This window comes from Aotus nancymaae, unplaced genomic scaffold (genome assembly GCF_030222135.1).
Source record: "Aotus nancymaae isolate 86718 unplaced genomic scaffold, 86718_ANA_hifiasm-v0.15.2.pri h1tg000040l, whole genome shotgun sequence".
Taxonomy (NCBI): Eukaryota; Metazoa; Chordata; class Mammalia; order Primates; family Aotidae; genus Aotus; species Aotus nancymaae.
In genome coordinates this window covers 56500894-56525433 of record NW_026988454.1, presented here as the reverse complement: position 1 = coordinate 56525433, position 24540 = coordinate 56500894, and the positions used below count along the sequence as shown (strand labels likewise).

The 24540-nt window shown below is 44.2% G+C and overlaps 1 protein-coding gene, 2 non-coding genes and 3 pseudogenes across 3 annotated transcripts; 4 read left to right on the top strand and 2 right to left on the bottom strand.

Annotated features, from left to right (window-relative positions):
- Positions 1-772: 772 nt before the first annotated feature.
- On the bottom strand, positions 773-1837 carry LOC105707433 (ornithine aminotransferase, mitochondrial-like; annotated as a pseudogene).
- Positions 1838-10136: 8299 nt separating this feature from the next.
- Positions 10137-10296, bottom strand: LOC135268615 (U1 spliceosomal RNA). The gene has a single exon (XR_010336915.1). It is a non-coding gene; the product is annotated as a U1 spliceosomal RNA (small nuclear RNA).
- A 779-nt stretch (positions 10297-11075) lies between these two features.
- On the top strand, positions 11076-11654 carry LOC105707424 (small ribosomal subunit protein eS7-like). Its single transcript, XM_064360404.1, has one exon. It carries the CDS (start codon positions 11076-11078, stop codon positions 11628-11630), a length of 555 nt encoding a protein of 184 aa, XP_064216474.1. The 3' UTR covers positions 11631-11654.
- A 2639-nt stretch (positions 11655-14293) lies between these two features.
- LOC135268527 (U6 spliceosomal RNA) lies at positions 14294-14400 on the top strand. The gene has a single exon (XR_010336840.1). It is a non-coding gene; the product is annotated as a U6 spliceosomal RNA (small nuclear RNA).
- Positions 14401-16212: 1812 nt separating this feature from the next.
- Positions 16213-17140, top strand: LOC105707418 (calponin-2-like; annotated as a pseudogene).
- Positions 17141-21429: 4289 nt separating this feature from the next.
- LOC105707419 (ribosomal biogenesis factor-like) lies at positions 21430-22044 on the top strand (annotated as a pseudogene).
- Positions 22045-24540: the final 2496 nt, after the last annotated feature.

The window sequence follows — 24540 nt, the reverse complement described above, 5'->3', positions numbered from 1 at the left end:
ACATTCCCTCAAGAAAAGGCTGAGGCTTCTGACTCCTGCCTCAGCACTTATGGGATCTTCTCCCCACACTAAGTTTCCAACACACAACTTTGGGGGACACATTCAAACCACAGCAAAAACATAGGTGAAATTTAATTTCACATCATGGTGTTGAAAACAGATTAAAATCAAAGAATCAAACTCACTTTATGTTCTGATATATGAATTTACTCATTTTGTCCTTAAAAAGTAATGTAGTTGGTGTGGTGGCTCATGTTTGTAATCCCAGAACTTTGGGAGGCCGAGACAGACAGATCACCTGAGGTCAGGAGTTCAAGACCAGCCTGACCAACATGGAGAAACCCCATCTCTACTAAAAATACAAAATTAGCTGGGCATGGTGGCGCATGCCTATAATCTCAGCTACTTGGGAGGCTGAGGCAGGAGAATCGCTTGAACCTGGGAGGCGAAGGTTGCAGTGAGCCTAGATCACGCCATTGCACTCCAGCCTGAGCTACAGAGAGAGATTCTGTTCAAAAAAAAAGAAAGTACACATGCACATCAAAACATTTTCACTAAACATAGATGCCATTACATTCTCTTAGTTATGTTACAAAGTGAACAGTAAGTTCATAAACGTCCTATTATATATCAACTGAAAAAAAAGCATATATCCAAAAAAAAAGTCTTTGAAGACACACGGGAATAGAATGTGCCCACATTAGGAGCAGAGCTTTTATAGGACTGCCTGTCTCCAGCCGGCTCCCGGAACTACTGAAAACAGCTGCTACCCTCAGAAAGACAAGATGGTCTTGTTAATGATTTCAGTGGACTCATGAATCTCATTGTCCTTGATCAACAGGAGAACCACACTGGTGATGCTGCCATGGGTTGGCTTGGCCAGAAGTCCATTATCTCGAAGTCATAGACCCCTTCCAAGCATCACAATCTTGGTTTCTTTAACAATAGCATTTAATAATCCTTTTCCTCTTATAGCAGTTACAATATCAGAAGGTAGCTTCATGAGTTCATTTCTCAACACCCATTTTTTCTGCATTTTCAGCAAAGTTTTCTTCTTCCAAAATCTCAAGGGCTCCAATAGCCACTCGAGAGCCTAGTGGGTTGCTCATGACCCATGTTCCCCTGGCTTAATGGTCAGCATTATGTCATCATCACACAGCACCACAGACACAGGGGATAAGCCCCCAGGAAGGGCTTTTCCAAGGAAGACTATATCAGGTCCGACATTTTCATGACCAACAGCCAGCCATCTACCAGTTCCGGCCAATTTCATCAGTATTTCATCAGCAATAAACAGAACCTGGTGCCTGGTACGGAGCTCTCGAAATTCCATTAGGTAACCTGGACCCGGAACAACAATACTTGCTTCACCCTGAATTGGACCTGAAAAGCACGCTCCAGGGCAGGCAGATCAGTATGGGGGGAATGGTGCCAAATCCCAGCATAAGCGGTCCAAAACCATCGTAATTGGTCGGCTCCGTGAAACTGGACGTAGCAAATAACGTCCTACCCCAAAAGTTTCCAGCTGCAAAAACAACCTTTGCTTTGTATTTCTGAATACCCTTCATGGTATAGGCCACCTATGAGCTAGTTTACAGGCAGTCTCTGCAGCTTCCATGCCTGTATTCATAGGAAGAACTTTGTGGTAGTTGAAAAGTTTAGTAATATACCCCTCGTAGTCACCAAGCATGTTATTACAGAAAGCTCTAGAGGTTAAGGTCAGTTTGTCCACTTGATTCTTTAGAGCATTCACAATCTTGGGGTAACAATGCCCTTGGCTGACAGCACTGTAAGAACTCGGGAAGTCAAAATATTTTCTGCCTTCTACATCTCATAAGTAAATACTATTTTTTCTTCCCACAGTTCAGACTAGAATACAGATTTTTGTTTTTTTGAGACTGAGTTTCTCTCTTGTTGCCCAGGATAGAGTACAATGACACGATCTCCACTCACTGCAACTTCCACCTCCCAGACTCAAGCGGTTCTCCTGAGTAGCTGGGATTACAGGCATGAGCCATCATGCCCAGCTAATTTTGTATTTTTAGCAGAGACGGGATTTCTCCATGTTGGTCAGGTTGGTCTCAGACTCCTGACATAAGGTGATCTGCCTGCCTGAGCCTCCCAAAATGCTGAAATTACAGATGTGAGCCACTGCGCCCAGGCTAGAATACAGATTTTTAACCCAAGATCCAGGGACGGTCTTCAGAGAGTCCAAAAATCTCATGACAGCACCTGACCACCCAGGACACACGGCGACTACAAAGCACAGCCTGGTTTTTTTCTTATTTCGAAGTTGGTTCTTTTTTTTTTGAGACAAAGTTTTGCTCTTTCACCAAGGCTGGAGTGCATCTTAGCTCATTGCAACATCTGCCTCCTGGATTCACGCAATTCTCTTGCCTGAGCCTCCTGAGTAGCTGGGACTATAGGCGTGTGCCACCACGCCTGGCTAATTTTGGTATTTTTAGTAGAGATGGGGTTTCACCATGTTGGCCAGGCTTGTCTCAAACTCCTGACCTCAAGTGATTCGTCCACCACACCCTCCCAAACTGCTGAGATTACAGGCACCAGCCACCGTGCCCAGCCCAAAGTTGGTTCTTTTTTTTTTTTATGGACACAAAGTCTCACTCTGTTGCCCAGGCTGAAGTGCAGTGGCGCCATCTTGGCTCACTGCAATCTCTGCCTCCAGGGTTCAAGGGATTATCTTGCCTCAGAGTCCTAACCACACCCGGCTACTTTTTTGTATTTTTAGTAGAGACGGGATTTCACCATGTTTACCAGGCTGGTCTTGAACTCCTAAGCTTAAGCAATCCTCCTGCCTTGGCCTCCCAAAGTGCTTGGATTACAGGCATGAGCCAATACAACTGGCAGCCTCTCTTTTTTTAATCATCTTATATTTCACTTCAAAATTTCTTTTCTGGCCGGGCATGGTGGCTCACATCTGTAATTCCAGCACTTTGGGAGGACAAGGCAGGTGGATCACTTGAGGTCAGGAGTTCAAGGCCAGCCTGACCAACATGGTGAAACCCCTTCCCTACTAAAAATACAAAAATTAGCCAGCATAGTGGCAGGAGCCTGTAGTCCAAGCTACTTGGGAGGCTGAGGCAGGAGAATCACTTGAACATGGGAGGCAAGGTTGCAATGAGCCGAGATTGTGCCACTGCACTCCATCCTGGGCAACAGGGCGAGACTCTCAAACAAAAACATAATCTCTTTTCTGAATGAAAATTGTGAAACAAGCATCAGCTTGATAGTGGGACTAATCAACTTTGTTTTTGTTTTGTAGCACATTGTATTTATTATCTTTTTAAAGACATCCAATATTTTCCCACACAGGATCTACTAAAAATGACAATAAAAAAGTCTTGTAATTTGTCGATAGAAAACACTGGCCTTATTTTAAAGATTGAAATTTTTCTACCACGATATATTTTTGTTATTAGAGTGACACCACTAAAAGATGGAGAGGGAGTGTTCTAGTAACATTTTTGTTGTTAGACTCTCCTTTGCGGAAAGAAAACATGAGAACAAGGTGCAGTGACTCATGCCTATAATCTTAGCACTTTGGGAAGCTGAAGCAGGAGGAATGCTTGACCCCAGGAGTTAGAGACCAGGGCAACACAGGGAAACTCTTGTCTTAAAAAAAAAAAAAAGATGAAAAATTGGCTGGGTTTGGTGTCTCACACCTGAAATCTCAGCACGTTGAGAGGCCAAGGTGGGCAAATAACTTGAGGCCAGAAGTTCGAGATCAGCCTGGCCAAACATGGGAAACCTCGTCTCTATTAAAAATACAAAAATTCGGCTGGGCGCGGTGGCTCACGCCTATAATCCCAGTATTTTGGGAGGCCGAGGCGGGTGGATCATGAGGTCAAGAGATCGAGACCATCCTGGTCAACAAGGTGAAACCCCGTCTCTACTAAAAATACGAAAATTAGCTAGGCATGGTGGCACGTGCCTGTAGTCCCAGCTACTCGGGAGGCTGAGGCAGGAGAATGGCTTGAACCCAGGAGGCGGAGGTTGCAGTGAGCTGGGATGGCGCCATTGCACTCCAGCCTGGGTAACAAGAACGAAACTCCATTTCCAAAAAAAAAAAGATACAAAAATTAGCTGAGTGTGGTGGTGCACACCTGTAGTCTCAGCTACTCAGGAGGCTGAGGCACAAGAATCACTTGTATCCAGGAGGTGGAGGCTGCAGTGAGCCAGATCACACCACTGTACTCCAGCCTGAGTGACAGAGTGAGACTCTGTCTCGAAAAAAAAAAAAAAAAAAAACACTAAACAAAGAAAGAAAAATATGAATAAGTAAGTCCTGTCCATGGATATCAAAGATGTCCTCCAACTCCCACTGAATGGCATTTTCAGGATGGCCCCTCATTCAGTGACAGAGCCAAAGTTTGGACATAGCACTGGGTTAAATGCTGTCTCCATAACATTTATGTTTATCTGGAACCTGTGAATGTGACCTTTTTGGAAATAGGCTATTTGCAGATGTACTCAAGTTAAAATGAGGTTATACTGGACTAGGGTGGACCCTAAATCCATTGTGACTAGTGTCTGTGGAATAAGAGGGAAGTTTGTTTACACAGATGCAGAGGGAAGACGGCCGTGTGGAGACAGAGATTTGAGTTATGCTGCCATAAAGCAAGGACTGCCGAGGCCTGCAGGCAACACCAGAACCTGGAATCTGCACAGAAGGATTCTCCCTTGTGGGCTGCAGAGAGATCATGGCCCTCCAGACATCTTGATTTCAGACATCTGGCCTCTAGGACTGTGAGCTAATCAGTTCCTGTTGTTATAAGCCACCCAGTTTGTGGCAATTTGTGACAGCAGCCTGAAGAAACTGCCACAGGCATCAATCAGGCTCTTCTCATACCCTATCAGGAGGAGGCGGGCAACCCTATCAGGAGGAGGCGGGCAACCCTTCCTTAGTCTGCCTGCATCCTCATCCAACAGAGAGAAGTTTGATAGTTTTTATTTATTTATTTTTAAATGAGACAAGGTCTCTGTTGCCCAGGCTGGAGTGCAATGGTGCAACCATAGCTCCCTGCAGCCTCAAACTCCTAGGTTAAAGGCCTTGAACTCCCCCAGCCTCATCCTCCTGAGTAATAAGGATCGGGGAGCATGTCACCATGCTTGGCTAATTATATAATTTTTGTAGAGACAGGGTCTCACTCTGTTGCCCAGGCTGGTCTCAAACTCCTGCCTCAAGCAGTTCTTTCACCTTGGTCTCCCAAAATGTTGAGATTACAGGCTTGAGCCCCTGTGCCTTTCTGGAAGTCTGATTTTGTTTGTTTGCTGGAGTGCAGTGGCACAATCTCAGCTCACTGCAACCTCCTCCTTCTGGGTTCAAGTGATTATTGTGCCTCAACCACCCTAGTAGCTGGGATTACAGGCACTCACCATCATATTCAGGTAATTTTTGCATTTTTTTTTTTGACTTAGAGTTCTTATAATTTTTGCATTTTTAATAGAGTAAGGGTTCACCATGTTGGCCAGCTGGTCTGGAACTCTTGACCTCAAGTGATTTGCCCACTTTGGCCTCCCAAAGTGCCTGGATTACAGGTGTGAGCCACCACCTGGCCCTCAAAATGGGTTCCAATCACATAGTCTTTAACATCACCCCAGCTTGCATAAATTAAGCACTTAATAAATGTGATTTTTCATTTATCTTAGACATATTATTTGCCAGAAGAAAAATAAAGGTTATCCTAAACAGAATAATAAATGAATATGCAAAAAATAAGTAACAAGTGCAGCTCACTTTAACAACAATATGCTTTTTGAAACATGCATAAATTAAATTATTTAAAGTAAAATCAAGAGGTTTTTTAAAACAGAACTCTAGCAATCTGTATTTTTTTTTTTAGACGGAGTCTTACTCTGCCATCAGGCTGGAGTGCAATGGCGCCATCTCGGCTCACTGCAACCTCTGACTCCCTAGTTCAAGGGATTCTCCTGCCTCAGCTTCTCCAGTAGCTGGATTACAGGCACGCGCCACCACGCCCAGGTGATCCGCCTGCCTCGGCCTCCCAAAGGGCTGAGATTACAGGCATGAGCCACCACGCCTGGCTTTTTTTTTTTTTTGATGGAGTTTTGTTCTTTTTGCCCAGGCTGGAGTGCAATGGCCTGATCTCGGCTCACTGCAACCGCCGTTTCCCGGGTTCAAGTTAGTCTCCTGCCTCAGCCTCCGGAGTAGCTAGGATTACAGGCATGTGCCACCACGCCCGACTAATTTTGTATTTTTAGTAGAGATGGGGTTTCTCCATGTTGGGCAGGCTGGTCTCCAACCCCTGACCCCAGGTAATCCACCCACCTCAGCCTCCCAAAGTGTTGGGATTACAGGCATGAGCCACCGCGCCTGGCCTGCAATCTTCTATAACATAATGATTTTTTTTTTTTTTTTGAGACAGGGTCTCTCTTTGTTACACAGGCTGGAGTGCAGTTTCAGGAACATGGCTCACTGCATCCTGAACCTCCTACAGGCTCAGATGATCCTCCCTACCGATACAGGCCTGTGCCACTAGGCCTGGCTAATTTGTTTTTATTTTTGGAGATGGAGTCTCACTCTGTTGCCCAGTCTCACTCTGTCTCACTGTCACCCAGGCTGGAGTGCAGTGGCACCATCTAGGCTCACCACAACCTTCGCCTCCAGGGTTCAAGCAATTCCGCCTCAGCTTCCCGAGTTGCTGGGACTACAGGCACATGCCATAAAGCCTGGCTAATTTTTTGTATTTTTCTAGAGTCAGAGTTTCACAGTGTTGCCCAGGCTGATCTCGAACTCTCCTGAGCTCAGGAAATCTGCCCGCCTCTGCCTCCCAAAGTGCTAGGATTACAGGTGTGAGCCACCACACTCGGCCTGTGCCTGACTAATTTTTATATTTTGGGCAGAGATGGGCTCTCTCCATGTTGTCCAGGCTGGTCTTGAGCTTCGAAGTTCTAGCTATCTAGAACTCAGTCCTCCTCGGCCTGCCAAAGTGCTGGTATTACAGGCATGACCCATAATGATTTTTGTTGTTGTTGTTGTTTTGTTTTGTTTTGAGAGGGTGTCTGGCTCTGTCTACCAGGCTGGAGTTCAGTGGCTTGATCTCAGCTCAGTGCAACCTCCACCTCTGGGGTTGAAGCAATTCTCTGTCTCAGCCTCCCAAGTAGCTGGGATTACAGGTGACTGCCACCACACACGGCTAATTTTTTGTGTGTATTTTTAGTAGAGTCGGGGTTTCACCATCTTTGCCAGGCTGGTCTTGAGCTCCTGACCTCACAATCCACCCACCTCGGCCTCCCAAAGTGCTGGGATTACAAGCGTGAGCCACCATGCCTGGCCCATAATGAATTTTTAATATGTATTGCATAGCTATTCATGTTTAGACTTCCTGGTCACCTCCTTCAACAACTGGGAAATACCGGTTTTGGAACCCATAGTCATATCAAATAAAGGCTCATTCTCTTGCCTTATCTTAGAAATAAAATAAAATAATAACAAATACAAAGAATTGCTGGCTTTGATCTCCATACTTTTTCATTTTTACACCAAACTTCTTATGCAAATTTCATAATGTCAGTGTAAGAGTTGATTTTCATACTTCGACCTAATGCTCTGCCTTATAGTTTCTCAATGAATATTTTTTGAATGAACAAACATTTTAATTAATTAATTAATTAATTAGTTCTAAACCTAAGCTTATTCTGGGATGTGGAAGGAACTAATGAGAAAAATTCAGATGTAAGTAACCTTATCAGTCTTTTTTTTTGAACTTGCATCACTGGCTAATTAAGCACATCTTTTTTTTTTAAGTGTGTGTGTTATTCATTTTATTGCAATATTCACTTTATTGTGGGGTGGTCTGAAATTGAATCTGCAATATATTTGAGGTATGCCTGTATACAACAGCATTTCAATTTTTCCTTTTCTTTTTTTTTTCTCGAGACAATTTCACTCTGCAACCCAAGCTTGAGTACAGCGGTATGATCTCAACTCACTGCAACCTCCACCTCCCAGGTTCAAGCAATTCTCTTGCTTGGAAACAGGTGGCATGCACCACCACATTCAGCTAATTTTTGATTTTGTTTTGTTTTAAGATGGAGTCTCGCTCTGTCGCCAGGCTGGAGTGCAGTAGCGCAATTTTGGCTCACTGCAATCTCCACCTCCTGAGTTCAAGTGATTCTCCTGCCTCAGCCTCCTGAGTAGCTGGGACTACAGGCGTGCGCCACCATGCCTAATTTTTGTGTTTTTAGTAGAGACAGGGTTTCACCATGTTGGCCAGGATGGTCTTCATCTCTTGACCTCGTGATCCACCCGCCTTGGCCTCCCACAGTGCTGGAATTACAGGTGTGAGCCACCGTGCCCGGCCATTTTTGTATTTTTTAGTCGAGATAGGGTTTCACCGTGTTGGGCCAGGTTGGTCTTGAACTCCTCACCTCAAGTGATCCTCTCACCTCAGCCTCCCAAAGTGTTGGGATTACAGGCATGAGCCACTGCACTGGCCTAATCACATCATTCTTAAACTACCTGACCTTTTGGAACTAACAATTGCAGCTAGGAATTTTCTATTTTGCCTCTTTGTCCACAATACTGCATTATCTACATAATATTGCAGCTCTTCCATTATATTGTGGAATGGCTGTAAAGCAGCACAAGGCTCAATGTCAAGTGTCATCTGATACCCCATTGCACAACTAAGCCCCATGTCACTTAGCAGCATTTCCCTGCCCTGCTCTCCCAGCTCCTGTTGGGAAGCCTGCTCTGAAACTGTGGAACTTGGGAGGGGTGAAGGAAAATCCAGTGACTGATACTTTATGTCCAGGAAGTTTCAAAGGCGGTAGATGGCTTTTGGTTTTGAAGAGTGGTTTTTGTTTTTCTTTCTTCCTCTTTTTCTTTATTAATGGATTAGAATGTATAAATTAGTTTACTGCACGATGGAAGATTCAGAACACAAACACGTTTAACTAGAATAGTATCCTTTAGCACTGGTGGTGCCGCACCTTTATTGCTAAAGACTTGCTGTTGGGAAATGCGGATACTCCCCTTCTTACACTTCGGGTTACAGCCCTGTCCAGTTAAGCAATACACTACTGCACACTGGAGACCTGAATTTAAATGAGTTACAACTAACTTTTATGTAGAGCAGCAAGGTCCATGAAAAGAAAAATAAATGAGTACAAAGGATAGAAGAATCACTCCTTTCTTTTTTTTTTTTTTCTTGAGACGGAGTCTCACTCTGTCACCTAGGCTGGAATGCAGTGGCGCAATCTCCACTCACTGCAACCTCCACCTTCTGGGTTCAAGTGATTCTCCTGCTTCAGCCTCCTGAGTAGCTGAGATTACAGACACCCACCATTATCCCTGGCTAATTTTTGTATTTTTGTAGAGATGGGATTTCACCATGTTGGCCAGGCCGGTCTTGAATGCCTGACCTCAGGTGATCCACCCATCTCAGCCTTCCAAAGTGCTGGGATTACAGGTGTGAGCCATGGTGCCCGGCCCTTTCTTTCTTTTTTGAGTCAGAGTCTCGGTCTTTCACTCAGACTGGAGTGCAGTGGCGCCATCTCAGTTCACTGCAACCTCCACCTCCCTAGTTCAAGAGAACATCACTCCTTTCTGTATAACATCTGGTATAATTATAATTCTGAGGGGATAAAGCAAATATATAAACACCAGTCTATTTGGACAAAGCTAAGCTAAAATTACTGCAACACCTTGTTCACATAATTGAGTTCTTTAAAAAATTTGGCTATAAAATATCTATTGGTTAATAATTAAAATAGAAATTATAACAAATAGTCATATGTAATTAAATTCATAGTAAAATACTTCAATTTTTTTTTTTTTTTGAGACAGAGTTTTGCCCTTGTTGCCCAGGCTGGAGTGCAATGGTGTGATCTCGGCTCACCGTAATCTCCGCCTCCTGGGTTCAAGTGATTCTCCTGCCTCAGCCTCCTGCGTAGCTGAGATTACAGGTGCCTGACACCACACCTGGCTAATTTCTGTATTTTAGTAGAGATGAGGTTTCACCATGTTGGTCAGGCTGGTCTCACACTGCTGACCTCAAGTGATCCGCCTATCTCAGCCTCCCAAAGTGTTGGGATTACAGGTGTGAGCCACTGCACCAGGCCAATACTTGAATTTTTTTTTTTTTTAATTCAGGGGAAAGTAAGAATGCAGTCCGCACTACCACATATTGTGCAGTCTAATTTCCCACATTTGAAGAAATTGCAGGGGTCAACACATTGGAGTGCAATGGATAAGCCTCGCCCTGGGAAAACCACTTTATGATCACGGTATCTCCCCTACCAGGTAACAATACTTGAATTTTTAACTGCTAAAGGCAGAAATGATTTATTTCCTTTCATCCAAAATGATTTTTATTTTTCATCTACCTTTTTTCGTAAGTATTTAATAATTGTAAACAGCGTTGGAAATAGATGCTCGGTGCCCCAAAGAAAAATTAGCACTGAGACGAAGGATCTTTCAGCAATGCAATTTTTACTTCCTGGACTGCAGGAAGGGTACTCTCACTAGTCATCTTGCCACGAGAGTACAAAGAACAAAAGGACTACACACAAACTTATTCCTTACCCATTTGGGGTTGTCCTTACAGCTGTGTCTGCTCTCCGTCGGCTGGAGCCAAACCTCACAATCTAAGCTAAAATCCAGTTAACTAACAACTTAAAACTTTTCTAAACAGGTAAAAGCAATGGAGAGCTGGGACATGCCTGCAAGCATGTCCAGCATAGATCTCTTGGTTAAAGTATAAGAACATAGAGTGTACTATGTGCCTGTAAGCACAGCATGTCTAACAGCTACATAGGATATGGCTTAACAAAGTTATTAACATACTTATTATTTAACAAGAAAGAAAACTTTAAAAAGGAACTTTGCTACTTCCCACAACAGTATAGCCAATACCTATAAATAAATGCATGTTTTTCTGATGTCAGAATGGAATCGAACATCATTTTTTCTTTTTTCACACCTCCTTCACAGAAGAAAGTCATTTCTTAAAAAGCTACTTTAGGGATATTGACATGCTCTCGTGAGACTTGGATCTTTTCCTAAGTCGGTGCTCACCAAGGAGAAAGCCATGTTCAGTTCAAGCGCCAAGATCGTGAAGCCCAATGGTGAGAAGCCAGACGAGTTCGAGTCTGGCATCTGCCAGGCTCTTCTGGAGCTGGAGATGAACTCGGATGTCAATGCTCAGCTCAGGGAGCTGAATATTACAGCAGCCAAGGAAATAATCTTTGTTCCTCTTCCTCAACTAAAATCTTTCCAGAAAATCCAAGTCCGGCTAGTACACGAATTGGAGAAAAAGTTCAGTGGGAAGCATGTTGTCTTTTTCACTCAGAGGAGAATTCTGCCGAAGCCAACGCGAAAAAGCCGTATAAAAAATAAGCAAAAGCGTCCCAGGAGCCGTACACTGACAGTTGTGCATGATGCAATCCTTGAGGACCTGGTCTTCCCAAGTGAAATTGTTGGCAAGAGAATCCGTGTGAAACTGGATGGCAGCTGGCTCATAAAGGTTCATTTGGACAAAGCACAGCAGAACAATGTGGAACACAAGGTTGAAACCTTTTCTGGTGTCTGTAAGGAACTCACGGGCAAGGATGTTAATTTTGAATTCACAGAGTTTCAATTGTAAACAGAATGACTAAATAAAAAATATATTCACAGTGAAAAAAAAAAAAAAAAGGATGGGTGCAGTGGCTCACGCCTGCAATCCTAGCACTTTGGGAGGCCAAGGTGGGTGGGTCCCCTGAGGTCAGGAGTTCAAGACCAGCCTGGCCATCATGGTGAAACCCCATCTTTAAAAAAAAAAAAAAGCTACTTTAAAAGTATATGTGTTGTGGCCGGGTGTGGTGGCTCATGCTGGTAATCCCAACACTTTGGGAGGCTGAGGTGGATTTATCACCTGAGGTCAGAAGTTTGAGACCAGCCTGACCAACAAGGTAAAATCCAATCTCTACTAAAATAAAAAAATTAGCCAGGCATGGTGGCAGGTACCTGTAATCCCAGCTACTCTGGAGACTGAAGCAGGAAAATCGCTTGAACCTGGGATGCAGAGGTTGCAGTGAGCCAAGATCATGCCATTGCACCCCAGCCTGGGAAATAGAGCAAGACTGTGTCTTGAAAAAAAAAAAAAGTATATGTGTTGTAATACTACCAGATACCAAAGTACCCACAATTTTCTGATATGTGCCCATTAAAAAAAGGTATCTTAGTGCTAAGGTACTGCCTGATTCCAGAAGAAAAAAAAAAGGTATCTACTTTTATACTGGTGACAATAGTGACATTCTCTTTAAATATTTGTAATTCTTGCATTCTGTGGAATAGTACTCATTAGTTAAGTTTATATTGAAATGTAGAAATTCCTGGTTTCACAAATTTTATATGTTTAGTATTTGAAGGATCCTGATTTTTGTGCTTTCTTATTACATAGTGTAAATACACAGTATATATGAGATTTTGCCAAGTTGAAAACTACAATTGTGGACTGCAAATAAATAATGCTAAACAAGTTACGTGTAAAATGAGACGGTTAGGTGTATTTATGAATATCTACTTGGGTAGATTCTGTTCACATTCTCTAATTGCATGACTTAAAGTTCTCTCTCTCTTTCTTAATTGAGAAAAACACAGGGCAGGTGGGGGCATTACTATGTTGTCCAGGCTGTTCTTGAACTCTTGGCCTCAAGGGATCCTCCAGCCTTGGCCTCCCAAAGTGCTAGGACTACAAGCATGAGCTACCATGCCTGGCCTATGTCAGCTTTTTAAGAACCTTGAAATCAAAGAAATGGAAAATTTCCATATGTACTTAAAACTCTGTAACTATATACTATATATTAAATCTACCAAAAAATTGATGGTTAGAAACCTGCAACCAAGATTTAATAGCCTTGTTTTATAAAAATGTACCAAAACAATTAGAAAAACATAGTTAATAGCTTTTAAACAAAATTTTCTCATAAATTATAGTTTAATACAATTATAAATTAATAAATGGCATTAAGTTACATAGATTATTCATCACGTGGCTGACCATCTGGTTTCTTCCAAAGGCTGCCACAACTGCTGTAGGCCAGGCTAAGGCTTGAAGAACCCCCAAATTCCTATATCTAGAAGAATCCGGTTGTCTCCTGTCTAGGACATTTTAAGGAAATGTATTCTCCCTATTTCCCTGCTCCTGACCAATTTACGCAGATTACAGGGAATCCATAGGATCTGGAGGCTGGCAGAGAGGTGCTAAAAGGTAGAGTGACAAAAATGGACTTTTAAAAACTGTTGAATCAGGTATTTTTTGGTTACGAGTAAAAGAAAGCTATCCTAACCCAATTTAAAAGGGGACGATCAGCTGGGCGCAGTGATGCATGCCTATAATCCCAGTGCTTTGAGAGGCCAAGGAGGGTGGATCACTTGAGTCCAGGAGTTGGAGACCAGTCCTGGCAACATAGCAAGACCCCAATTCCAAAAACAATTTAAAAATTAGTCAAGTGTGGCCGGGCGCGGTGGCTCACACCTGTGATTACAGCACTTTGGGAGGCTGAGGCGGATGGATCACGAGGTCAAGAGATCAAGACCATCCTGGTCAACATGGTGAAACCCCGTCTCTACTAAAAATACAAAAAATTAGCTGGGCATGGTGGTGCGTGCCTGTAATCCCAGCTACTCAGGAGGCTGAGGCAGGAGAATTGCCTGAACCCAGGAAGTGGAGGTTGCGGTGAGCCTAGATCGCGCCATTGCACTCCAGCCTGGATAACAAAAGCGAAAGTCTGTCTCAAAAAAAATAAATAAATAAAAATAAAAATTAGTCAAGTGTGATAGTGCACACCTGTAGTCCCAGCTACTCTGGTGACTGAGGTAGGAGGATCATTTGAGCCTGGGAGGTTGAGGTTGCACTGAGCCATGATTACACCACTGCACTCCGGCCTGGGCCACAGAGCAAGACCTTGTCTCTAAAGATAAATAAAAATTAATTAATTAATTAATTAATTAATTAAAAGAGGATGGTAAGAAATCCAGAGCAGAAGTTCACAGATCCCAAGTAGAAGTCATAAATGTCAAAGTTGTCAGATCACTACTCTCTCCACCTTTCTCTGGGATTGTATGGTTTCTGCAGCTGTTGGCACATCCAGGCTATGGCTCATCTCTGATGACTGGATTTCTACATTTACGAGCATGCATACACCAAAAAATGGCTGCTCCCCCAACACCACCTGACTCTCCAGTTCTAAGTGTCCTCCACTGAGCTACTGACTCAAAGTCGAAGTCTCTAGGTTCAAATTAGCAAGCAAAAGAATTCGATTGGTGCTCACGTAAGCAGCACATATACTAAAATTGGACCAATACAGAGAAGATTAACATAGTCACTGTGCAAGGATGACACCCAAATTTGTAAGGCATCCCATGTGAAGGGGGAAAAAAGCATCTGAATGGATTAGGTGTTCTTCTGTGATCCAGTCAGCTGTGGCTATGGAGACAAGGTCTAATGGTGGGTGGCATAACCGTCTCTGCCAGGGACTCTGTGGTAGGGCAAATTTTCTGAGATGGGGAAGTGGGTAGGGATAAGACAATTAGTATCTCAAATTCCTAGACATCAGAAAAGTCTGAGTTGGACTTTTTCAGGCTCTAACTCTTAAGTTGGAGGTTCAGGCTCTGGAGGGAAGAAGGCTCAAATCATATCAGTTTATTCTCCCTATTCCAAAAAAAGGGCAGGATTTTGGTGTGTGGCACATACAGCTTGGTTTATTAAAATCAGAGTGGTCGCTGGATGCAGTGGCTTACACCTGTAATCCCAACAGTTTGGGAGGCCAAGGCAGGCAGATAACGAGGTTAGGAGTTCGAGATCAGCCTGGCCAACATAGTGAAACCCAGTCTCTACTAAAAATACAAAAAATTATCCAGGCATGGTGAGGCAGGAGAATCGCTTGAACCTGGGAGGTAGAGGTTGCAGTGAGCCAAGATCCAGCCATTGCACTCCACCCGAGGTGACAGAGTGAGACTCGGTCTCAAAAAAAAAAAAAAAAATTGGAGTGATCTGGCCAGGCATGGTGGCTCATGCCTGTAATCTTAGCACTTTGGAGGGCCAAGGCAGGTGGATCACTTGAGGTCAGGAGTTCAAGACCAGCCTGGCCAATATGGTGAAATCCCACCTGTACTAAAAATGTAAAAGTTAGCTGGGCATAGTGGGAGCACACGTGTAATCCCAGTTACTCAGGAGGCTGAGGCAGGAGAATTGCTTGAAGCCAGGAGGCAAAGGTTGCAGTGAGCTGAGATTGCCTGCCACTGCATTCCAGCCTGGGCAACAAAGTAAGATTCTGTCTTTAAAAAAAAGAAAGAAAGAAAAAAAAAAGGAGTGGTCCAAGATCAGTGCATTGGTAGAAAAAAAAATTGGGGTGGGTGCTAAGAGTTCCCAACTACCCCTGTAGCTTCTAGAATGATTGGAAGTTTTGAGTACCAACTAAAACCTGTGTCCAGATAACAGAAGACCTTCAGCTCCACATAAAAATATCAGATAGATAGATAGATAGATAGATAGATAGATAGATAGATAGATAGATAGATTGAGTTAAAGACAGGTTCTTGCTCTGTCACCCAGACTGGAACGCAGTAGACTGATCATAGCTCACTATAGCCTGGAACTTCTGTACTCAAGCTATCCATCAGCCTCATCCTCCCAAGTAGCTGGGATTACAAGTGCTTGCCACCATGCCCCGGTAATTTTTTTTTTTTTCCTTTTTAGTAGAGACTTGGTTTTGCTATGAAAGTGATCCTCCCATCTTGGCATCCCAAAGTGCTGGGATTACAGCTGTGAACCACCATGCCCAGACCACATAAAAATATCCTGAAAGGGCCCAGTGCATTGGTTCACGCCTGTAATCCCAGCACTTTGGAAGGCCGAGGTGGGCGGATCCCGAGGTCAGGAGTTCGAGACCAGCTGGATCAACATGGTGAAACCCCGTCTCTACTAAAATACAAAAATTAGCTGTACGTCGCCCGCCTGTAACCCCAGCTATTCAGGAGGCTGAGGCAGGAGAATCGCTTGAACCCGGGAGTCAGAAGTTGCAGTGAGCCGAGATCACACCACTGCACTCCAGCCTGGGCGACAGAGTGACACCCCGTCTCTCTCTCTCTCTCTCCCTCTCTCTCTATATATATATCTATATATCTATCTATCTATCTCCTGAGAGGAGCACATTCCAGCCCCACGCCTGCCTGGCGGTCCCATGCGGCCACCACGCCTGCCAGCCATAAGCTCCACGCAGCTCAACAAGGACCCCTCATACCGGCTGTTGGCTGAGGTCAATAACCGCTCCTGTCCAAATATGACCCCCCAGAAGGAGGCAGAGCTTCGCAGCTGGATCAAAGAACTCGCCAGCTTCTCCATCGGCCCCGACTTCCCGAAGGGCCTGAAGGACGTGATTAACTTATGCACTCTCATGAACAAGCTACAGCCGGGCTTAGTCCCCAGGATCAACCGCTCCATGCAGAACTGGCACCAGCCAGAAAACCTCTCCAACTTCATCAAGGCCATGGTCAGCTATGGCAGGAACCCCACGGACGCATTCGAGGCCAGCGACCTGTTGGAGAGTGGGAACCCTATGCAGATGCAGGTGTCTTTTCTCGCCCTGAGGGGGAAGGACAAGACTCAGGGTCTGCAGCGCGGGGTGGACATTGGCCCAAGTACCTGGAGAAGCAGGAGCAGAACTTCCACGACGCCACCTTGAAGGCCGGCCAGTGAGTCACCGGGCTCCAGATGGACACCAACAAATGCACCAGCCAGTCAGGCATGACCGCCTACTACCTACCGCGCAAGGAGGCATCTCTACGACCCCCCCTCATGGACTACTGGACCATCAGCCTCTGGATGGAACAAAGAAGTGTGCCAGTCAGGTGGGCATGATGGCTCCTGGGACCCGGGGGCACACCCACGACACCAAGCTGGGAACCAACAAGTGTGACAACTCCTCCATGTCCCTTGCAGATGGGCTACATGCAGGGTGCCAACCAGAGCGGCCAGGTCTTTGGCCTGGGCCGGCAGATATATGATCCCAAGTACTATCTGCAAGGCACAGTGGCCAGCCAGGATCCCTCCGGCAACTGCGAGAGGTCCCTGAATATCCCCCTTACTACCAGGAGGTGGCGGGTTACTGAGGCTCCCAGCACTCTCTCCCCCCACATCGTCTCCCCGTCGGGGTTTTTGGGTTTATCTGTGTTTTCATCTTTTTTTTTTTCCTTAACCTGTTCAGTGCTGCCAACCAACCGAGAGTCTGTGAGTAGTGGCATTGGATCAGGCAGCAGGGCTTTGTTCCCCCTTGCCTTGGTCCTTCGCAGGACTGAGCCACCGGGCTGTAGGGGAAGGGGCCGAGGCTGTATCCGGATACGTGTAGGGTGAGGGTCTCTGCTGGCATGTCCAGGTTGTGGGCCGAGTTGTGCTGGGGAGAAGAGACCTGGGCTTGGAGGGAACTGGTCCCCAAAGGTTTCCGGTTGCCTGCCTCTTCCGCCTTTTGTCAGCTGATCAGTTTGTGGTTTCTGTATCCGCAAAAGTTTCAGGAAGTATTAACACAAGAAAAATACATCCCCCCCCCCCCCCCCCCCCGCCAAGAACGAGGCAGGGACAGTGGAGACGGTGCTGGGAAATGAGTCCCCTGGGAAAGGGGACCTGGACACGATGCTAAATATCTCAGGCTCCCAAGTGGCTGGGTTTCCCTAGGACCCTCCGACCAACAGACCTCAGACCCTCTGACCTGCCCCGGGCCGGGTGGGGAAAGTGAGGCCTGTACAAGGAAGTGGAATTCCGAGTTGTTGGGGCTAAGCCTGACCCTCTCCACTCTAACGCCCCCCTACCCCCAACCCCAACTGTGGCCTCAGTAGGTTTTTGTTATTGTTGTTGTTGTTGTCCAGGCTAGAGTGCGGTGGCCGATCTTGGCCTCCACCTCCTGGGTTCAAGGGACTCTCCTGCCTCAGCCTCTCAAATAGCTGGGACTACAGGTGCTCCACCATGCCTGGTTAAGTTTTGCATTTTTAGTAGAGATGGGGTTTCACCATGTTGGTCAGGCTGGTCTCAAACTCCTGTCCTCAGGTGATCTTCCCGCCTTGGCCTCCCCAAGTGCTGGAATTACAGGCGTGAGACACTGCACCCAGCCCCTCAGTAGGTTTTCAGAAGCCCCCAGTCTGCCTTCTCCCCTTCTGGGCCTGATTTGCTCTACTCCTCTGTCTCGTCTCCCACATGCCCTGCCAAGTACTGCACAAGGACACCCACCCAGAGTCCCTACTCCATGAGATAATGTGAAATACAACTGTGGACCAAACACAATAAAACCTGTTTGTAAGAAGGAAAAAACCAATATCCTGAGAGAAAATATATTTATAGTCATAGTTTATTGTTCCAATTATTCCAGTTTTTCTCATTCTCAAATAAGAAGAGTGTAGAATAAGCCATAAACAGAAGTTAACTAATTATTTAATATTTTCATTCTATTGCCCTAATAATAATATCATTCTATGTGATTTAAAAAACACAGCACTTTGGGAGCAAATCACTTGAGGTCAGGAGTTTGAGACCAGTGTGGCCAACATGGCAAAACCCTGTCTCTACTAAAAATACAAAAATGAACCAGGCATGGTGGCGTGTACCCATAAGTTCCAGCTACTTGGGAGGCTGAGGCAATAGAACCGCTTGAACCTAGGAGGCGGAGCTTGCAGTGAGCCAAGATCTCACCATTGCACTCCAGCCTGGGCAACAGAGTGAGACTCCATCTCACAAAATAAAATAAAATAGGCCAGGTGCAGTGGCTCATGCCTGTAATCCCAGCACTTTGGGAGGCCAGGGTGGGTGGATCACCTGAGGTAAGGAGTTCGAGACCAGCCTGGCCAACATGGTGAAACCCCGTCTTTACTAAAATTACAAAAATTAGCCAGGCATGGTGTTGGTACATGCCTGTGATCCCAGCTACTTGGGAGGCTGAGACAGGAGAATCACTTGAACCTGGGAGGCTGAAGTTGTGGTGAGCCAAGATCATGCCACTGCACTTCAGCCTCTTGCTCTTGCAACAAAGTGAGACTCCATTGCAAAATAATAATAATAATAAATTAAATTAATTAAATTAAATGAAAAATAAAATAATAATTTTTACTCAAAATGTTAAAGGTGTTGCTCCATTGTCTTTAAGTTTCCAATATTGCTGTTGAGAAGTTCAATGCATTCTGATTCTTTATCCTTTTATTGTGACCTATTCAAAATTAAAAAAAAAATTTTTTTAAGACAGAGTCTCACTTTGTTGCTAATTTTTGTATTTTTAGCAGAGATGGGTTTCACAATGCTGGCCAGGCTAGTCTCGAACTCCTGACCTCAGATGATCTGCCCACTTTGGCCTCCCAAAGTGCTGAGATTACAGGTGTGAGCCACTGCACCTGGCCAGAAACTTATGTTCTTCTGTTCTGAAATTTTTAATTGTATTATGTCTTTGAAAATTACTTCCTTTCTTTTCATTTCTTGAACTCTTATTATCTGGATATGGGGACTCATTGACTAATTTTCCTTTCATTTCTCTCCTGTTTTCCATCCCTGACTTGTCCAACTTTCTTGGAAAGTTCTTTTTTTTTTTTTGAGACAGAGTCTTATTCTGTAGCCAGGTGCCAGGCTGGAGTGCAGTGGCACAATCTCGGCTTACTGCAACCTCTGCCTCCCGGGTTCAAGCCATTCTCCTGCCTCAGCCTCCCGAGTAGCTGGGACTACAGGCGCGCACCACCACGCCCAGCTAATTTTTGTATTTTAAGTAGAGACAGGGTTTCACCATGTTGGCCAGGATGGTCTCGATCTCTTGACCTCGTGATCCGCCCGCCTCGGCCTCCCAAAGTGCTGGGATTACAGGCTTGAGCCACCGCGCCCGGCCAGAAAGTTCTTTAAATTTATCTCTCACTTTAAAATTTCTGGGTTTTTTTTTGAGATAGAGTCTTGATCTGTCACCCAGGCTGAAGTGTAGTGGCGTGATCATGACTCACCACAGCCTCAAACTTCCAGATTCAAGCAATCTTCTGCCCTCAGCCTTTGGAGTAGCTGGGACTACACACAGGTGCCACCATGCTCTGCTAATTTTTTTGTAATTTTGTAGAGATAGATGTCTCATTATGTTGCCCAGTCTCCAATTTTTAAAAAGTCTCAGCAATCCTAGCTTTAATTTCCTAGCACTCTTTTTTGTTCTTTGAATTCTCTTTATTCACAGTGTTCTGGTTTTGTGTGATTGTTCTGTTTGGTTTTTATGGATAGAGTGTTTTCTATTATTTGGATGAAGTATAGCTATCGTCTTTTATCTTTGGAAGTTTACGTCTACTTCCTGCATTATTTCTGTTTCCTCCAGTTTCCTTTTTTTTTTTTTTGCCTATTTACTTTTTTTGTTTTTGAGACAGAGTCTTGCTTTGTTGCCCAGACTGGAGGGCAGTGTTGAGATTTCAGCTCACTGCAACCTCCACCTCCCGGTTCAAGCAATTCTCCTGCCTCTGCCTCCCGAGTAGCTGGGATTACTAGCACGTACCACCACGCCTGGCTAATTTTTGTATTTTTAGTAGAGATGGGGTTTCACCATGTTGGCCAGGCTGGTCTTGAACACCTGGCCTCGAGTGATCTGCCCACCTTGGCCTCCCAAAGTGCTGGGATTACAGGCATGAGCCACTGCACTTGGCCTATTTACTTCGATTTCTTTTTTTTTTTTTTTTTGAGAATGAGTCTCTGTCGCCCAGACTGGAGTGCAGTGGCGCCATCTCAGTTCACTGCAACCTCCACCTCCAGAGCTCAAGCAATTCTTGTGTCTCAGCCTCCTGAGTAGCTGGGATTACTGGCGCTTGACACCGTGCCTATCTAATTTTTGTATTTTTAGTAGAGATGGGGTTTCACCATGTTGGCCAGGCTGGTCTTGAACTCTAGACCTCAGGTGATTTGCCTGCCTCAGCCTCTCCAAAAGCTGGGATTACAGGCACGAGCCACCAATCCCGGCCTGATTCTGTTTTCTATAGTTACACATTAGATTTTGAGAAGGTAGGGTGTATAGGGCTGATTTATCCAAGAATTTATAAATTACACATTCTGAATAACTTACTTCCCATAACTCTTGACTTAAAAACTTACCATGCAGCACTTTCGGAGGCCAAGGCAGGCAGATCACGAGGTCAAGAGATGGAGATCATTCTGGTCAACATGGCGAAACCCATATCTATTAAAAATACAAAAATTAGCTGGGCATGATGGTGCACCTGTAGTCCTAACTGAGGTAGGAAAATCGCTTGAACCCGGGAGGCAGAGGTTGCAGTGAGCTGAGATTGTACCACTGCACTCCAGCCTGGCAACAGAGTGAGACTTTGTCTCCAAAAAGAAAAAAAAAACTTAATACGAGGCAGATGGTGTAACCTGGAGCGTCAGAAGCTCATTGAAGGCCTGGTGAGAGACAATGGCCAAGAAAAAATGAAGAGGGCAGAAGTCCCCAGGAATGTGTTTCACACAGCCAGCCAAAAAAACGTAAAGGCCAAAAGCAAAGCAAAACCAGTTACCACTAATATATATATGTTTCTTTTTGAGATGTCGTTTCACTCTTGTTGCCCAGGCTAGAGTGCAATGGCGTAATTTCGGCTCACTGCAACCTCTGCCTCCCAGGTTCAAGCGATTCTCTTGTCTCAGCCTCCCAAGTAGCTAGGAACAGGTATGCACTACCATGCCTATCTAATTTTGTATTTTTAGTAGAGATGGGGTTTCACCATGGTGGCCAGGTTGGTCTTGAACTCCTGATCTCAGGTGATCTGCCCACATTGGCCTCCCAAAGTGCTGGGATTATAGGCGTGAGCCACCACACCCAGCCTGAGTTACCACTAATTTTAAGAAGATGAACATTGTAAATGATGAAAAATTAGCAGAGTACATAAAGCTTTTGTAAATATACAAAAGGAACTTGCACAATTCTCAAAAGGCCTTTTTTTAACCTCTACAGAAAGAACTGATTCCTCAGCAGTGTTATGAAAGTAAACCAGTTAGTGTCGACAAAGCCACAAAATTAATGGCTCAGTTGTAATACAGTGGTTATGCATCTAATTCCCCCAAAAGACCAATAAATTATAAATGTTTTATAAAAAAAATTTACCATGAGCAATAAACTCAGTAACTGAATTTGTATAAATATTTGTCCTCAGAAAACATGGGCTTTTAAATTTTAATCTGACCGATGTTTTGAGATAGTGATTGATGAGACCCCAATCATGGGGTGGAACCCCAATGATAGTGATTAGTGGGACCTCTTAACTTTCTACCTTTGTCTATTAGTGGTCTAGAAAGACTAGGGAAGTATTGGGAGTTTTGGGGACTTCAAGCTACAGCTATAGAAAGCTGTTAGAAGCTATAGTCAGGCTGGGTGTGGTGGCTCACGCCTGTAATCCAAGCACTTTGGAGGCCAAGGCGGGCGGATCACCTGAGGTCGGGAGTTCAAGTCCAGCCTGACCAACATGGTGAAACCCCGTCTTGAAGAAGAAGAAGAAGAAGAAGAAGAAGAAGAAGAAGAAGAAGAAGAAGAAGCAGCAGCAGCAGCTATAGTCAATAAATAATTTTGTAAACTCTAACTAGCATGACCTGTAGACCCAGCAAGAGGGGCCCCTGCCCTTAACCCGGCATGTCACAAACCCCAAAATGCATTTATTAAATAACACACAGACACCTTTGTTACTTGGAATTCAGCATACAGGCTGGCATTGTGTGACTTACAAACTTAAATATCCACTCCAGACCCCAGGGAAACACTTCACATCACTTGCTCTATGTCTACAAAACAAAAGGCAACCGAATACAGATGCCATAAAGCTTAATGGTTTTTGCTGCTGTTGAAGTAGGAGAAAGACCTTGCTTTGGAATGTGAGGAGGATTCCGAACAGCAGAAACAGTTAGATAAGAGAAAAGACAAAATAATTAGCTTGTCAAATACATTCTTCCTCTCAGTGTGAATGCAATAGCTTTTGGCCTAATAGATTATCTTTTCCTAGTGTCAAGCATTTTCTTGCTTCTCTTAGGACACCAGACATACTCACAAATTAGGGTGAAATTTCAGATGGGTAGCTGAGGAACATTTTGCAAAACTAAGCACTTTTATATTATTCTTAAATGTTTGTATAGATATAATAAAGTGTGATATTGATTCTTTACATTTGTAGCAAAAGGGACATGGAATGTTAGAATTGCAGATTTTTTTTTTTTTTTTTTTTTTGAGTGTCCCTCTGTTGCCCAGGTTGGAGTGTAGTGGCACGATCTTGGCTCGCTGCAACCTCTCCCTCCTGGATTAAAACTATTTTCCTGCCTCAGCCTCCTGAGTAGCTGGGCTTACAGGTGCCTGCCACCACGCCCAGCTAATTTTTGTATTTTCAGTAGAGATGAGGTTTCACCATGTTGGCTAGGCTGGTCTTGAACTCCTGACCTGAGGTGATCTGTCCGCCTTGGCTTCCCAAAGTGCTGGGATTATAGGTGTGAGCTGCCACGCCTAGTTTTCATTACATTTTCAAAAAATTAAATTAAAAAACTTTAGCCTTATCTACATAATTTCAATTTTAAGTTTTGTTATTAAACTTTGGTTCATGGCTGGGCGTGGTGGCTTACGCCTGTAATCCAAGCACTTTGGAGCCAAGGCAGGCGGATCACCTGAGGTCAGGAGTTCAAGACCAGCCTGACCAACATGGTGAAACCCTGTCTTAAAAAAATAAAATATGGACTGAGTGTCAGAACTTAAAGAAAAAATAAAAATAACAAAATAAAATAAAATTAAAATTAAAAAATTTTAGCTCATTTATTGTTTGTTTTAAAGTTTTAATAGATAATCACCGAGGTTAATCTGAAAATAATCCCGTGATTATTTTAAAATTTCTATAAAATAATGTAAATGTAATATAAAATGTAAATGTAAAGTTTGTTTACATTCGCTTTAATTCATATTTATATACTGTAGGGGAAAAGAGAGGGCTTCCATTTGGCCTTCTGAAGAGTCACCGAAAATCACTGTCATGAGGCAGTTTAATAGAACAGGCATACAAATGTATTTAACAATTACACGATGAGCACCAGAGGAAAATCACAGAGTGATTGCCCACCCTCATTGTAGTTCAGAAGCTTATAGACCATGCTAGCAAAACAGGTTGTGGAAGTAGGGAGAAGAATTTTGTTACTAGGGAGAATGAATGGATTAGGGAACAGAGATTAAATAGTATATTATCCTGTGAAAAGTTCTGTTCCGGTGTAGTTACATTCTTGGTCTTCCAGGGAGGAAGAGAATTAATTGTTTTTTTTTTTTTCTGATGGTCTAGATCTCAGGAAGATAAAGGAACTCCAATTTTACAGAGAGTGGGGGTAGGAAGGGGTGTAAGTCAGAGAGATCTTGAGGCTTCCTCAGTTCACCAAGCCATATATGGTGGTATTGGTTTCTGAGCTCCAACAACACTTTCATTTTCATTTTCTTTTTTTTTTTTTGAGACGGAGTTTTGCTCTTGTCGCTCAGGCTGGAGTGTAATGGTGCAATCTCAGCTCACTGCAACCT

Coding starts and splice junctions, on each gene's coding strand:
- LOC105707424 (XM_064360404.1), top strand. CDS start 11,076: ATGTTCAGTTCAAGCGCCAAGATCGTGAAGCCCAATGGTGAGAAGCCA.